At 35.8% G+C, this 17,207-nt stretch overlaps 1 protein-coding gene across 4 annotated transcripts in view; it reads left to right on the forward strand.

Annotated features, from left to right (window-relative positions):
• Nucleotides 1–17,207, forward strand: part of LOC150097105 (sorting nexin-29-like) — a 780,446-nt gene that overhangs the window by 495,144 nt on the left and 268,095 nt on the right. For all 4 annotated transcript variants that reach the window (XM_090406852.1, XM_090406853.1, XM_090406854.1 and 1 more), the window contains one exon: nt 7,189–7,274. In XM_090406852.1, coding sequence (XP_090262978.1) covers nt 7,189–7,274 — 86 coding nt within the window. The remainder of the gene's footprint in view (nt 1–7,188; nt 7,275–17,207) is intronic.

Below are 17,207 nucleotides of genomic sequence, written 5' to 3' on the forward strand. Positions count from 1 at the left end.
TGTTGCCGAGTTATGAATGATATATTATTGGAAATGTGTGAAGAGAATGGAGTACAGTTTTTAATGTGTGGAATTAGTTTGAAGGATGAATTGAACTGTATAAGAGTGATGGATTGCTTTTGAATGGGTTTGGTGTGGATCATTTAGAGAGTTTGCTGCTGGAAGGGGGAAAGTAATGAGTGAAAAGAATGAATTTGAGCAAGTAAGAAGTGATGTGAAAGAGCAGAAGAGTAAGGAAGGAAAGATTAGGACAGATTGAAGTGGTGCATATGAATGGAGTAGTGGGAAGCATGAGTATAGAGAATGAGAGAACATGTATGCAAGACAAACAGGGAACGGGGAGACTCGGAGTCAACAGGGAAATGCACTGTGAGAAAGGTCAGTGCTCAAAGAGGAATTAAATATTTATGTAGACAAGAAAGGAATAGGATGACCTTTGATGTAGTGAGAACAGTTTGATTTGAAGAAGGTTCTGAGATGAATAAGCAGAAAAGGACTTGCCTGAAGGAAGGTATAGAAAAAACATATCTAATATCTGAAATGGTATCTGTGAAACTTTTTATAGATCCAAGGATGTTTGCATGTGAATTCTAGAAGTATCAGAAACAAGTGAAATTAAATAGTTGCATTGATTGAGTTTGTTCACCCAAAAATTCTTGGAATTAATGAGACATGGCTGGATGATGATGACATCCGGACAGGAATAGAAACAGAAGGGTATGAGGTTTTTTGTGAAGATAGAAAGGGTAAAAAGGGAGTTTGAGTGCTTTTGATGATAGAAAAGGAATTACATCCATGCAAGGTAGAAGAGGAAATATTCCCTGTGAGGAGGAAATAGTGGCAATAATTTTGAGGCAGTATGAGGATGTTGCTATAGACATGGTAATGTGGAGGGTAGTGATCATTATGGGTGATTTTAATTATGGCAATATAGATTGGGAAGAGGAAATAGCAACCAGAAATAATGAAAATGAATTTCTTGAGTATTTTGAGGGATAACTGCCTCAGATAGTATGTAACAGAGGACATGGGAGGATTGAGGGTTTTGGATTTGACCATCTCAACAGAGGATTTAATTATAAATGAGGTATCAAATCTCCATGCAGTGGTGAGAGAGAGACCATAAAATGATTACCTGCATGGTTACCAGCCATGTTAGAACTTCAGTGAGAAAAGAGTATATGTGGAACTACAATGCTGTTGATTATGAGAATCTCAGGAGACAGTTTGCAGTTGTAACGTGTAATAAAAAGCTGGGTGGAAAGGAGATCAATGCTGATTGGATGATATTCAAGAACTACCTAATAGAAGCAATGTCTAAATGTATTCCAATGGTTAGAAGGTGTGAAATGGATGAATGAAGAGATTAAGCATGCCGTACAAAGAAAGAAGGCATTATGGAGGCAACAAAACATGAGTGGTAGCAATCAATTCCATGAGGAATTCAAAGAACAGGTAAGGAAGGTGATTCAGTTAGTAAAAAATTCAGAATGAGCAGCAGTTAGCTAATGAAGCAAAAAAAAAAAAAAAAAAAAAAAAAGAACAATATGGAGCTCTTTCAATATCTAGCGAGGGAGGGGGGGGGGAATAATAAAACGATTATGGTTAAATGTCATTGATTGGATAAAATGGTGTAAGGATAACTGCTGCAGAGGATATAGTTGGGATATTAAATGAACAAACGAAACATTGCTAAGAATATCTGTAACAATAGCCTTAAAATGCAATAAAAACTCCATAAACGTTCACTGCCCATATATAATCTCTGAGAGTTGGAAGTTCCCCAACGTGAAAATTAGGTCAAGATTCTGACCACTAGAAAACAACACAGATAAACCCAATACAAAAACACTAAGCCGGCATGACATAGCCTCCACTTTTCCCATGAGCTCCGAAGACAACACTCAGTCAAGGCTCACACCCTGTTACTCCCATCCCTAACCTTGATTCATCATATTCTATCCTTTTTCTTTATCCTAAAAATGTTCTATCTTTCGCCTTCTTCCCAAAGAATTTACAACCCATTCTTGGAAACTCCGTTGTTAATCCACATATCTTTGTTTTCTCTGCAATTCTAGCTCCCACATTTTTCTATCTCCACACTTCCACCAACCACCCTGCTTTCCTTTCTGTCATATTTCATCAGTGATACATAAATGTCCATTGTTATATGCCTGATGCTGCTCCAAAAGAAGAACATTCTACAAAGTATGTCCAAAATTATTCCTTCCTTATATTTTTCATGTATCAATAATGCTTTAAAAAACTGAGTAAAAAGCCACTGACATTATACAAGGGGGTACTCCTAAAGAAATATAAGCAAAATAGCCATAAAAATTAATATTAATTTAGAGGAATAGCATAGGAAATTTTCCAGAAATAATATTTTTAAATGAACAGTTCATAAAGGTCTTTCATTCTTGTGAATGTGACATTATGGAGTGCAGTGGAAGAGCAGTTCCACCTCATCTGCTGAAAGCAGTGGACAAGGAGAGACTGACTGTGAGTGAACAAGAGGTGTGTGGAGATTTGAGCAAACTGGAAGTTAATAAGGCTGTGGGACTTGATGTATCACATGTATTTTGCAGGAATGTGACAGGGACTTGACATCTACCTTGATATACCATATATGTCGGCGTATAAGATGACTCTCAAATACTACAGAAAACCCCTCGAAATCATGGGTCATCTTATATGGCGAGTATAAAAACAACAACTATGGAGGGAATTTAAGGAGAAAAGTGACCAGCAGGCTCATGAATGGTATAAAGCGCAGGCCAGAAGGGTAACGAGTGTGGTAAGAAAAGCAAAAAAAGATTACGAAAGAACATTGGCCATGCAGGCTAAAGAGAATCCTAAGCAGTTTTTTCGATATGTTGCAAGTAAAAGGAAAAATGTATATGGCAGAATGATTTTAAAGAATGCCGATGGTAGGGAGGTAACTGAATCAGTTGATATAGTTGAGTTACTGAGTGAGCACTTTGCAAGAATATATCATCCAGGTGGTGACATTGCAGAAATGAATGAACCAGTAGATTATACGGGAATTGTGGTGAATGAAGTGGAGGTGAGTAGTCTATTGCATAACCTCAATGCCTTTAATGTGGCAAAGTATAAGGTTATGCATTTTGGGGTGAAAAGAATAGCAGCAGTATATCGCATTGGTGGAACTGTACTCCAGGAGATTGATGAGGCCAGGGATTTGGGAGTGTTGCTGGATAGGGAATTGAAGTTTAGGGTGCACATTGCAAAAGTGGCTAAATCAGCTCATCAAATCACTTGGCTTCTGAAAAATACTTTAACATGCAGAGACAAACAAGTTATTGTTCCTATATATCGAGCCTTGATAAGACCCCATCTGGACTACTGTGCCCAGTTATGGGTGCCAGGGTTTCTTCGTGATGGGGAGGAAGTAGAGAGGATCCAGAGACGAGTGACCAAGATGATAGCAGGTCTGTGGAATGAACCTTATGAGAATAGGTTGAAGATATGTGGGTTGCAAAAATTGGTTGATAGGCGGAAAAGGAGTGATGTGATTGAGACATTCAAATTACTGAAGGGTTTCTATAAGATTAATCTAGAAGATATTTTTGAAAATAGGACTGGTGGTGGGAGGACTAGGGGCCATGCATGGAAGCTGGGTAAGAATGTGGTTAACAAGGGTGTTAGAGCTAGGTTTTTTACTTGAAGAGTGGTGAATGAGTGGAATAAGCTTCCAGAGTCTGTTGTGGGTGCCACAACCGTGAATGAGTTCAAGGCAAGGTATGATAGATACTGTGTGAATGTCGAATAGCTGTTCTTGGCATGATGTTAGGGCCTCCCTCGATGAGTCTGTTGACTCCTTGGAGTTGCCCGGGATAATAATAAAAAGGGAAGCTTAATTTCTTGGATGAACATTTAGGTAGTTACAATACATCGTTATATAAGAAAATAGGCAGTGTTTATAAACAAATCAGATTAATTTTTTGTTACATAAATTTATTTAAAATATTTCAATAGATGTAAGTCTTAAGAAACAATAATTATTAACCTCAGTTTTCATGTTAATTTTCTTCATCATCTGTAGAAAATAGTTCTTCAGATTCATTGTTTAAATGATCATCATATGGATCCCAGTTCGAATTCAGTGAATTGATTTCGTTTTCATGGTCATTAGTGTCCCACAACAGATCATCTTCCTTACCATCCATAAAATTAGACATACCACACTTTTTAAATGATTTTATTACAGTCTCTACCTTTACTTTATTCAATGCTTTGATCACAAAATTGCACAAACTATCAAGTGATGCAGCGCGCATAGATCCACCATTTCTAAATGATTTTTCACCAGTCAACGTTCAATTATTCCACTCTTCTCGCATGTGATCTTTAAATAGTTTGTTCAAGCAGACATCTAGTGGTTGCTAATGTGTTATTTTTTTCTAGAAGACTTTTAGTATTCTCAGTTAAATGACTACGAAACATATCCCATAATAATAAACTGTGTTTCTTTATTATACTGCCTGGTCGCGTATTCCACACATTATTTATCCATAATTTCACACCATTTTCGTCCATCCATCCTATTTCATGAAAATGTACAAAAACACCTGAAGGAAATTTTATCTTAGGTTTAGTTTTACGTTTGAAGATGATCACTGGTTTTAACTTGGTTCCATCAGCCAAACATGACAACACAGTTGTAAACCTTGTTTTTTCATGACCTGTACTTTGAACTAGCACACTCTTACTACATTTAGACTCCACTGTTTTATTGCTTATCATATCAAAGCTCATAGGAGTTTCATCCATATTTCCAATATTTGACAATAGAAATTTATGTTCTTGTCTCAACTGAATAATAAATTTATGGAAACTGGTAAGTTTGTGGTCAAGATCTGCTGGTAGTTTTTGAGCAATTTTCGTTTTTTGTCATATTACCAGATTTTGTCTATTCATAAAATGATTACACCATCCTGAAGTAGCTTGAAATTCTATACTTTTATCCGGATTCAATCTTGATCATTTTAGTGCATATGCGCTAATCATATTTCTTGTAACAAGATAACCATTCTGTCTTTGTTCGAATATCCATTCTGCAACATGATTTTCCAGCTGCGGCCATGGGGTGATCCCTGTTGTCATCGCACATTTTTTCCTTGGAAATTTTTTAAAAATATCTTCTTTCTTCCTCTATTCTCTTACCATCTTCTCAGTTATGTCAAACTTTCTTGCAGCAGCATAGTTATTAGCAGGGCTGGCACGACCATTTAGGCAAACTAGGCAGCCGCCTAGGTCTCAAGCCATAAAGGGCCTCAAAACTTCAAGCTATGCTTTATTCACACTTTACTAAAATATCAAAATTAAATAGTGATGTATGATTTAGGTATCCATTCTTTTTCCTTATCCCTCACACATCATGCTATTTTACTACTTAACTCTTGGTTATTTTTTGTTCCTTACCTAAATGATTTGAACTAAGAGTTAAATAATAAAATAGAAACTGAATTAAAATTCATTTAAGATAAATATTTTAAAACGTTAACATTTTAAAATATTAAATTTTGGTATTTTATATTTTTTTTTTTGTAAATTAATTATAACAGAGAATTTTCAAATTAATTAAAAAAGAAAATAAAGAAAACCCTATTAATTTACCTATTAATTTAACATGAAAGACAATTTTATTTTGTTTAATGTCAGAAACATTTTAGTTTATGAAATAAGGGGTGCATTTGTAAACTTTGCCATTTCAGTTACCCTTATTTTAAATCAAGCTCCATACTTTCTTTGTTTTGTTACTGCTTCCATGATTTTAAATGATAACAATTTTAATAATCCTAAAAATTAAAAAAAAAAAATTTATAATTAATTAAAATTGGGGCTAATCACTTTTAATTATAGTAATTCGCGTAAATACTAAATGTATGCTATGCAAAAAAATAACGGATATGCATAGATATAAAAATAATGGATATAACAACAATACCTAATGTTGCATTAATACAAGAAAGAAGAAATTGGGGGAGAGTCATCTTATACAACCAACATAAGTTTAAAACCTAAAAATAGCCTAAAATTTAGACATCGTCTTATATGCCGGTCTTCCTATATGCCGACATATACAGTATTTGTTGAATATGAGTCTTACATTGTGTCGAGTTCCTAAGGAGTGGAAGGCTGGGAAGATTGTATGGCATCACCTCCCTTATGATGCCTCAAGCATCAAATCATAGGCCAATCTGTTAATATTTGTTATTAACATAATCTGGTAATTATGTTAATAACAGTGATATTATTTTTGATAGTCAGCACAAATTTGTAAAGGGAGGTAATGTTTTTGTAATCTACCTACTATTACATTAAGGCGAGAGTTGCATTGGATTAGAGAGATGGATGTACAGTGTTAAAGGCTTTTGATAGATTACCACATGATAAGTTATTAGTTAAACTAGAGTGGATATGGATATTAGAGACTAGTGCTTTGGATTGGAGATTGGCTTGCAGATAGATATCAGCAAGTTGTGTATGGTAGAGCAATATCCCAGAAGAGGAAAGTCACTGGTGATGTGTCTCAGGGGCTGTTTTATGGCCATTGCTGTTTAATCTGTATGTAAATGATATCAAGGAAGATTGGAATGGGGATATTGAGTTGCTTGCTGATGATACAAAGTTGGGAATAACTATGAGGAGCAGAGCAGATGTTGTGGCCTTACAAGAGGACTTTAATAGACTGAGTGAATGTGCATGGGAATGCCAGTTCAGTGTTGCAAAATGTAAAGCTTTAAAGTCATTATATTAATTATGGAAACAACTACCATGTTAAAGTAAGGTTTTAAAATTTGGAAAACAAAGATGGGATGTAGAATTTACACTTGTGGGGATGCATCTTGGGATGATGGTGGATAAAGATCTACAATTTAGAGAACACGTTGCCCAAATTGTGAGGCCAACACAATGAATTCTGGTAATGATGCAGGATACTGACTTGTAGAAGTAACAAGATTCTGGTTCCACTGTATATTAAAACTGAATTCTGCATATATGGTATGTAGAATTCAGTTTCAGTGGTATGTAAAAACATCACAAAGTTTTGAAAATTTACACCATTCTAAACCAATATCATATGAAATGGAAAACAGTCAACTGTCAGTTAGAATGATTTTGATATCTATATTTATTATAATTCTATATATGTACTTTTAGGGAAAATGAATTGCTCAAACACCAGCTGAAGAAATATATTGCTGCTGTACAGATGCTAAAACGAGATGGAGCTAAAGCTCAAGATGGCAAGTATTATAGTTGAAATAAACTTATGTTTTAAAATTGTTCATCAAATGAAATTTAGACATTGAAAACAATAGTAAGCAGACTTGACACAATGATCTGCTAATTATAAATGATAAGTACAGTAAACCCTCGATTTAATGGACTGATAGGGGCTAAGGGGCTTCCGTTAAAGCATGAATTTTTTAAAATTAAAATATCTGTAACATTATACTGCAATTTTATCAATATTAGCACAAATAATAACAAAAAAATTGTTTTACATACAATTTTTAATGCAATTTTTACACTTTTAGATAAGTGAATGTGAAGTTAATGTTTGATGTTGAGTCGCTTGGTTTAGATAATACTGCTTTGAAAAAGCTAGCAAGTTTTTTTTTTAACTTTGTGAATTCTGCTGTTTTTTTATAATTTTTTATAATATTTTTTATAACTTCCTAAAATTACGAAAATGCATGTAATGAAACTGCCACAGAAAGTCACACCACGTGATAAAAGAACCAATTACAGTGCGATTAGTGTGATCACGTTCTAATCATTCGCCGAACATGTTTTATGAGCGGTGACTCATTTATGTCGGCTAAATTACTACAATGTTTGTCCAACATATGATGGCCTATTCGCCAAAATTTGTTAAAAATAGCAGGAAATTAATAACAAAAAATAACCTGTTAATTTAATTATAAGCAAATCTTGGTTAAAAGCATTTTAAAATTAACGGTGTTAATTTTCACGTGACATACGGATCAGAAATTTTGTCCGTTAAATCGAGGGTTTACTGTATATAAAATTAAACAAGCTGCACATATTATTTTTTTCTGTACCATGCTGTAATTTCTTTACATGTAAATATATACTGTTTGGTCACTAAATGTCTCACTTCCTCTTTTCCCAACTGCTGTACCTTCCATTACTGTTTTAAGTAGTCCCCCCTGCCATCCCACCTTCTATTTTTTGTATATATCCAAAATCTTTCAGCTTTCTTCTGTCAGTGTGCTTAAGACATCTTAAAGTCCTACTGATCCTCTTTAGGACCCATCTTTGTCCATCTTTGTATGTGATTCCTCCCTCCCTTAGTCTTCTATGACACCACATTTCAAAAGCGGCTTTATCCATCCAAGTTCTTTAGCATTGTGGATTGATGGATTGATTGATGCCTGGGTTCCCTAATCTTCATCTTCTGAACAGCAATTCTTTGCTTAGGATTTTACCTCTGAATTTTTTTCTCCATTAAGTTAGACTTGTCAAGGATTTGTTCTAGCCTAGATCTTTCCTTTCATTACAGAGGAATTCTGTGTTATCGACTTATCCTTAGGTTGAAAATCCATCTGAAACCTATCCTAACCTCTATTTTCAGCTCATCCATTGCTACACATATGCTGAACAGATGAGAAGAAAGCAGACATCCTTGCCTACCCAAATCCACTCAGTTACACCTATTTTCGTAGTGGCTTTTTTTTTTCTCACTGTAGAGCTTAACAGTCATCTTTTCACAACATTGCATTCCAGATGCAGTAAAAGGTTTTGAGTATCCTATGAAACATATCAGCAGAGGAGGTCTACACTCTTTCTCTCCTTCCTGATGATCTGCATGAGGCAAAAGATTTAAACTCTGATAACTTATCCTACCTGAAATGTACAGCCTGACATTCCTTTTATTATACAGCATGAGCAAAATGATAACTTGAGAAGTATTATGCAATAAAGCAGGTACTTAACTCATTCAAGCAGTAAACCAGCTTGGTATTTGTGTGAAATATTATACACCCAGATTACTACTTTACAGTAATAGGAATCAAATTTAATATTAATTTAATTGACATACATCTTTCCTGCTTTTTTTTCAGCAAGCAGTGACATGGACAGAATGATATAAACTGATACATTAAGTTGAAAACAATGGATTATAAAAATGTGACTTATAATAAATATGCTGGCTGTTGTATCATGCAGTTGGAATGTTATGAAAAAGGAAACAGTCTCCTTATCATCATTATCAGATTCCTGATATGTACCTCCAAGTGATGTAGAGGATACTGTGAGGGTACTACATGATTAAGTTCACATTATTGCTAACTTTCTATCAACAGTTTTCCTCTATATTAGTATGTTTTATCTCTAGTGTGTTATTTGTTTACACTATTATCAGATAACATATTTTGGTCTTCTAATACACTTCTAATTGCATAAATCCCTTAGATCTCTTTAGATAAATCCACATAGATCTTGGTCTTCCTTGTGGTGTTTTCCTTGCATCAAAGCCCTGTTTTTGCTAATCTTCTTTAATCTGTTCATTGTGTAGGGAAACATTCCAATGTTGGTGGTAACACTTTTCATCTTTTTCTGTATTTTTTTTTCCTGTGTTCATCTGTTCAGCATCCTGTTGCTGCATTTGTCATGTTGTAAGGGATAATAGACATCCAGAAAAGAAGTTGACATTTTTTTTCACTTGCTCATACTATAAATTAAAGATGCCAAGAAATTATATTCTTAGTTTAATCCTTTATTCAAGTATAAGCCAGCAAAGTTTGTGCATGAAGTATCTTATGACTAGACTACTTGTATATAGTAGCTGATGACTTCGCATCAATTGCCTTAGCATCCCATAATGCAAAGCACACATCTTTTTGGGTGTGTGTAATACTATGCATTATGGGAAGGACTACTACCTAGACTCATTTTGTCCTTTATTGAGGTGAAAAATATAAAGAGGGTGTTAATCATAGGCCTGTAATAGTTAGTCTAGGAGTGCAAGAGAGCCTGAAAGTATTAGGAGAAAGAAAAGACAGACGGATAGTAGGAGAGAAAGAGAAAAAACGCCTCAGTTCTTTTATATCATCATATAGCCAAAGGCTATTAGTTTTCCTATTTTCCACCAGTCATATGCAGATGAACTACGAAAAGACCATTTGAAACTAAAGTACAAAGGTCACTAATATCCAGGTGGATAGCCTTATCTGAGTTAACTGCCTTGAGTTGGCCTTCTCTGTCTGGGATTGATCTTTAGTCATCCCTGAAAATGACCATAAGACTACATCGAACTAAGAGGAGATGAAATCATTTAAAAAAACTTCTTATAATTAAAACAGACAGAATTTTATCTACCCCTGGTGAATATTGCATAACATGGCTGGTCTACACCACCTAGCCAAAAATTTGAAATCTACTAAAATGCTTCTTTCTAAATACAAAAATCATCTGACTGAACAATAAAATTTCCACAATATAATACGGTAAAACATTTGTATCTTATATTACTGATTTCCGAATCCATTTCTTCCTGACCGTCCATAAATGGCATTTTAATTCATTAATTATAAAAATCAAAATTCTGTTCCCATTGCTGATAGGTGGTGGGTACTGCAAAAAAAAGAACCTGTTCTGTTGTAAGTAATGGAATGCCCAACACATTATATAATCTGTTCCAAATATGCAGGGCAAGAGGACAGCTGTAGAATGCATTCATTTTCAAAATTATGGATTTTTACAACCGTGTTATAACTAACTCTTTTTATTATCTCAATGTTTCGATCTTCATATCAAGATCATCATTTGGAGCATACTCAAATATACAAGACAAGCTGAGTTACATTACAAGCAGTAAGCTAGAGAAACAATGTTTGATCACATGTTATTCTACTGGCATGATCTCTAGTGAAAAAATGTAGAATGTATGTTCTACTGTTTCCAGCCCGATGTTAAAGTACTTTTATTTCATGGTATTGACTGGAAGGCAACCATATGCAATTCTCCAAGGAAGATCCCTCCTGTTAGGGTATCCTTAGAACTTCAATAAATTATGAAACAAAGTGTTTTTGTCAGTACCTAACTGCATATGTTCACAACAAAAGAGATTAAAGATTTCTTCATACCAAATTTTACTTTTTTTAATGAAAGAATGTCAGAGTGTTATAGCAGTCTTAGAGTTAAACATAGAATGTTGTAGTATTCAGGAGCAATCTCAGCTTTTGAACCTTTATAACCATTTACTCCAAACAGGGGAAGATCAAAACCCAAGTAGTACTGGATAAGGCCTGAACATGTGTGATTGGTCTACAACATTTTGCGGATTTTTGAAGCTGTATTGCTTAAATAGCAGAATTGTAAGACTGGAAGTCCAAAGTCTCCGTGCTTCTTTGATAGTTGAAAAAATTCCTTTTTAACTTCACGATATTGGCCAGAACAAAAAATTTGCACAGATTTACTATGTAATTCCATTTTTTTGGCTTCTGTAATATCTGTAATATTTATTATGTACAGTGAGCAGGGAAGATTATGGTTTTAAGTACTATGGTTTTAGAAGAAATGGAAAGTGGTCCAATTCTCCAGTATTTTCCATATACATGTATTGAAAAGTATAACACCTTATTATTAAATTACTCAGGATCAGAGATAGATGTTGAAAGTTTTTTCACTTGTTATAGTATAAGGTGATACATCTTTTCACTACTTGTATATGGGAAATATATGACTTCTGCATCACTTCAACCTATGTATCCCTTCTGGATCTGGCTCCCACCAGTATGACCTCAGTAAAGGTTGGAGCCAGCCTGGGTACTGTCCTTTCCCATAATGCATAGTATTATACAAACCGGAGGGATGTGCACTTTGCATTATGGGATACTAAGGCAAGTGGTAAGTAAGTATTTTCACAACTGGGCTACTCGTATATAGACTCATTGGCCTTTATATATGCAAGCAGCCTGGTAGTGAAGATACTTTGTTTGCTTATGCTTGGATAAAGGATTAAACCATCTTTAATCCAGAAAGGAAGATCCTGGTAGAGTTGGTGGCATGCATGCCCTACTCTGTTTCAGTAAGATAAGTGGTCCTGGATGGCCTAGTCAGGATCATTTGACTAGTGGACTTGCCTAGAAGGGTCATTAGTGTTAAAGTTAATATTCTCTTTCACCATGGTGAGCGTCACTTTCACCTGAGCATCTGTGTAGCTCAATGGAAGTGGTGTGTACTGTCCATGGCGCTAGACCCTGAAGGAAGAGCATTGCAAGTTCTGTAGCCACCGTAGCACAATAGTGGAACATTTCACCCTTTGATTGGAAAAGACCTGGGTTCGATTCTCATCATGACGAGGGGAATCCTTATATGGGCTTTTTCAGTTGAAGGTGAGTTAGCCGATCTCATATGGTGGTAGCAGGATTTTTTCTCCTGGAAACTCGGGTTTTTCATCCTACGTACAGACAAATCAGTCTTCAGAACACATGCAATTTACAGACAAAAAATACTGTTGGTGGTGATGGGCGATAGATGGCGTTGATGGTAGTAGTGTCGTAGTTGGAGAATTAAGTAGTAGTGGAGAGGATGGGAATGTATTTAGCGAAGTAGAGTAGTGTGTCCTCCCACGATGAGTCCTTGGAAGGTTATGGAAAAAAGTATAGAGAGAGATATGGAGAGCAAATGCATGATGAATATATGACCCAAGCCAGTAAAGCAACTGGTATAGTAAGAAAGACCAAAATGAAATATGAGGAGAAATTAGCACTACTGTCCAAGGAAAATGCTAAGGAATTCTTTTGTTGTGTGGCCAATAGGAGGAGCAATGACTGCTGATGAATGGTTCTATTAGATGGAAAAGGAGGTAAATTGATCAATGCAGATGATATAGTGGAGCTGTTTAATGATCATCTTTTTTTCCATAACCTTTTTTTTCAATCAGCAAGTTAGTTAGCCAGAGAAAGTTATCCACCACCTGCCCTGAAATCTTATGCTGAACAGGTGGCATTTAAGAAAATATCAGTAGCATCTGAAACTCATATGCCTATTCCACCATCTGATAATTTCACAATACCTGAACTTGGTGATTGTGATTGCCTCTCTGTGGAATGCATTAGCTTGCATTATCCTAAAACAACTCCAAGATTGTTCCCAATCAATGAGACCCACTTGTTAAAAAAAAAAAAAAAATTTATGGCAAGAATATTACTGTAAGATAAACCATCAGACACCCCCACAGAAAAAATGGATACTTCAGTATCCACTGAAACTAATTACATTTACTAAATAATCCTGACTCATCAGATGCTGCACTGAACATTTTTACAGAGGAAGAAATGGACACTGGCCATCCATTCTCCATTCTTCCCAAAATCAATCAATAAATATAAATCTGATAAAGGTAGGCCCTGAACCTCTCATAAATCGGACAGGTCTTCAAAGGGCCAAAACAATAGCAATTTTTTTTTACAGTGGTGTCATGGATTTTACCAACATATCGATGATATCAAAATTTTGCTGCAGAAACACAAGCATTTCTGTTTGCAGGAACATTCAAAACCCAGTGAGGATTCCACTATACAGAATTTCACTTTTATTTGTAAGTACAGAACTGGAGATGATCCTGTTTATGGTGAAGTAGCTATCTTAGTGGACAGTCATACTTCCTTCCAACAGGTCCAGCTTAATACTGCTCCGGAAACAGTAGCATTTTGCATATCCATGGGATTTCTTATTACAGTCTGTTCTGCTTATTTACCACTGGATTCTGAGTTAAATTAAATTTACCTTGATAATCTTATCTTGTGACTATCTGAGCCCATACTTCCTATGGGTGATTTTAATAGGTTTTGATTTTGATCACATTAGTCCAGGTATGGTCTAATCAGTGTTTTATACAATGGAATGACAACTCTTTTATCTCTTCTGGTCACAGTTCTCAGTATTGCAGCAATCCTCATGGTTACCTTTACCACCTTTGCAATATGCTCTCTGAATTTCAGATTTCTATTAATCATCATTCCCAGATCCCTTGCCTCTACCATTTCCTCCACTACAGTTTCGCCAACAGAGTATGCAGCTTCCCTTACTTTGTATCCCAAACTTCAATACTTTACATTTTAGTTGAATTAAACTGAGACCCTTTCCCCATTCATTGTTTCATCTGTTTAGTTTATTCAAATCCTCTTGAAGGGTTACGACATTGGCACTGTTACTAATAACCCTTCCCAGCTTCACATCATCTGCAAACAACTGAATATCCCCCTCCAATCCATTGACCATTTCATTGATATAAAAGTTAAACAATACAGGTTCCAGTACTGAGCCTTATGGGACTCCACTTGTAACCTTCTGCTTCTTTGATACTACTCCCTCATACACAGCTTTCCAATACATATCAGATTGCCAATCCAGTTCACCAAGCTGACATCCAAACCATGTGGTGCAATTTAAATATTGTGGCATCCTGTCAAATGCCTTTTGTTAAATAAAACAAAAAAAAAAAAATGGCAGCATATGCCTTTCATCAACTGCTCTTGTTACTTTCTTATAAAAGACAATCTTAGTACTGAAACAAGAGTGCGTCTTAACAAATCCATGCTGACTCTCACAGATAACATTATCCTCATCTGCTCAATGATTTAAATGATCCCTCACTAATTTTTTCAAAATCTGATGAATTTTTTCAACTACTGATGAAATACAAACTAGTCTATGGTTTGACACTTCCATTCAACTGCCACCCTTATACAATGCCACTGTCTTACATTACTTGGGCACCTTGCCAATAGCTGGACTCTCATTGAATGCCAGGTAAATGGGACTATCAGTTCTTTTGCTCATTTTCTCAAAACCTGTAGTAAAATCCCATCCAGTCGCATTGCTTTAACCTGCCCTATCCCTCTGGTATTAAAACCTATTTCTCAAGAATGAAATATCCCATTAAAGTGTTCATTGAACAACTTCACCATGTCCTTTGTATCATTTACTCTACTTCCATTTTTATACACAATGTCATCCTTCCACAATCATTCTTTCTCCTACTGTCCACATTACAAAAAAATTCCTTATTATTTTCTGTAGATCTTAGCAAGAATCTCTTCTCATATTCTTGTTTTGCCTTCCTTACCATACTGGTTATTCTCCTGGTCTGAGTCTTATATTCTTCATGCATCTGCTCTCCACCCCTTCTCCTTATATCTCTTCCATGGCCTTTTTTTTTTTTTTTTACCTGTAGTTCCTGCTTGATATAGTTTGTTATACACTTTACACCAAATTGTGTGCTCTATTTCACTCAAGGTATATAACTTTCCATTGCTGTTAATATATATTCCTTCACCAGTTCCTAAGCACTGATGATATCTCACCCTTCAGATTTCTCCATTCATGGAACTGCCCCAAACCGATTTCTAAGATTATTATAATCACTTGAATTATAATTAAACATACATTTCTTTCTCTTGATACTCCTTCATGTCTGTTCATCTTCCAAGCCAAAACCAAATGGTCACTGTCCATGTTGGGGCAGAGATGCCATCTTGGTTATAATCGGATCTTCTGATGCTATGATCAAATCTAAAACTATTGAACCTCATATTCCTTCTACTACATGTTTCCTAAGACATTTGTTCCTCAAGAATTTCAGAAATTCCATTCCCTTATTACTACTACATGCAGTTTCGTCTTCCCAATTTATACTGCTGTAGTTAAAATATCCCATAACAATCATTGTTTTTGCACTTGCCATGCTGAACTGTCTAAACATCTTCTGCTCTTCACCCTCTCTGCTCCCTGGCTTATAGCAACATCCCACTAAATATCCAGCCCTATCCATCTCCACCTCACACCATATGCTCTCAAAACGATTTGTTCCATTGTCCTCCAAATCCTCCTCTCTGAGGGGACTCAACTCATCATTTATCATAAGCAGTACTACACCACTGTGTTTGCCCTTTCTATTCTGCAGAAAAATGCTAATCCCAATAATCTTTGGACAGGCTGAGGTTATCAGCACCACTAATTCCTCTCATTTATTCCAGATACTCCTGGCATTAGTATAAAGAATAATCTATGCATTGTCTTCATTTCTTTACCTATCATTATTCCCTTCAGACTCCACTAGATTCAGCATTACACGATATACTCCTAAGCAACTATTCCCACACAAGGCTGTTCCTGCTCTCATACACTCTGCCATGTGTCAACGCAGTTTCCCTGCTTTGACAGATCAACTTGTTCGGAGAGCAACATTCTCTCCAGATGCCTATGTCCTTTCTCATTCAATTGCAAGTTGTGTCTTGCATACAATTCCTTACTGTCCTCAAATGCCCTCCAACATCCACATAATCCAAACTTATCTTTTGACACATTCTGACTATCATACTATTTTGTTATTGACATTCTTCTCCATAGCTCTGCATTATCATACCTGGGCAACACACTCGCTATCTTCCCTCTCTCAATCTTCTTCAGTACAACATCAAGCATGAACCTCAGATCTCTTGCCACCCAATTCATTCTGCCTCTCAAGTTATTTATGCCCCACACCACCATGATTATCTTGGCCACTCTTTCACCTTGCTTAATTGCCATAATCATGCTGTCTATCATTCCTCCAGGCAAACGCTCCTCTGACTCTCTATCTTGCAAATCTCGGATCATGGAATTTCCTTACATCATCACACCGCTTACTACTCTGTTCCTTCCTTGCTCATCTACATCCCTCACTCTTATCTCCTTGTTCTCCCACTTACCTGCCATCCTGTCATCTCTCTATCCCTGGTTCCTATATTGTCTTGCCTTTCTTTCAATCTCTCTCTCTTTTACTGGTTCTCCTATTCTCTAACCTTATATATTTCCATAACTCTCTCTCTCTCTCACTATGGCTCAGAATTGCTTTGCATTCATTGTTTTCATTCTCCTGATCTCTTCTTTCATACTTCTTATCTCATTCCTCATACCTTTCAATTCTTCTTTCAGCACACCTGCTCTTTCTGCAAGCTACCTACTAGGCTCCCTAATTTTCTATTCTCATTCACATTGCCCTTGTTTCCCCTCACCCTTGATCATGCTACTCATCTCTCTTGTTCAGTATTCACCTGTTTCTGATGTAATGCTGCTAAGGTCCATTATGCTAATTCTACATCACAAAGTTCTTCCCATTTTCTACATTTAAAGTAGACATGCACTCCTTGTCTCTCACC

This window comes from Typopeltis vanoorti, chromosome 17 (genome assembly GCF_054136105.1).
Source record: "Typopeltis vanoorti isolate ZY-2024b chromosome 17, IOZ_Tvanoo_1.0, whole genome shotgun sequence".
In the NCBI taxonomy this organism is placed as follows: Eukaryota; Metazoa; Arthropoda; class Arachnida; order Uropygi; family Thelyphonidae; genus Typopeltis; species Typopeltis vanoorti.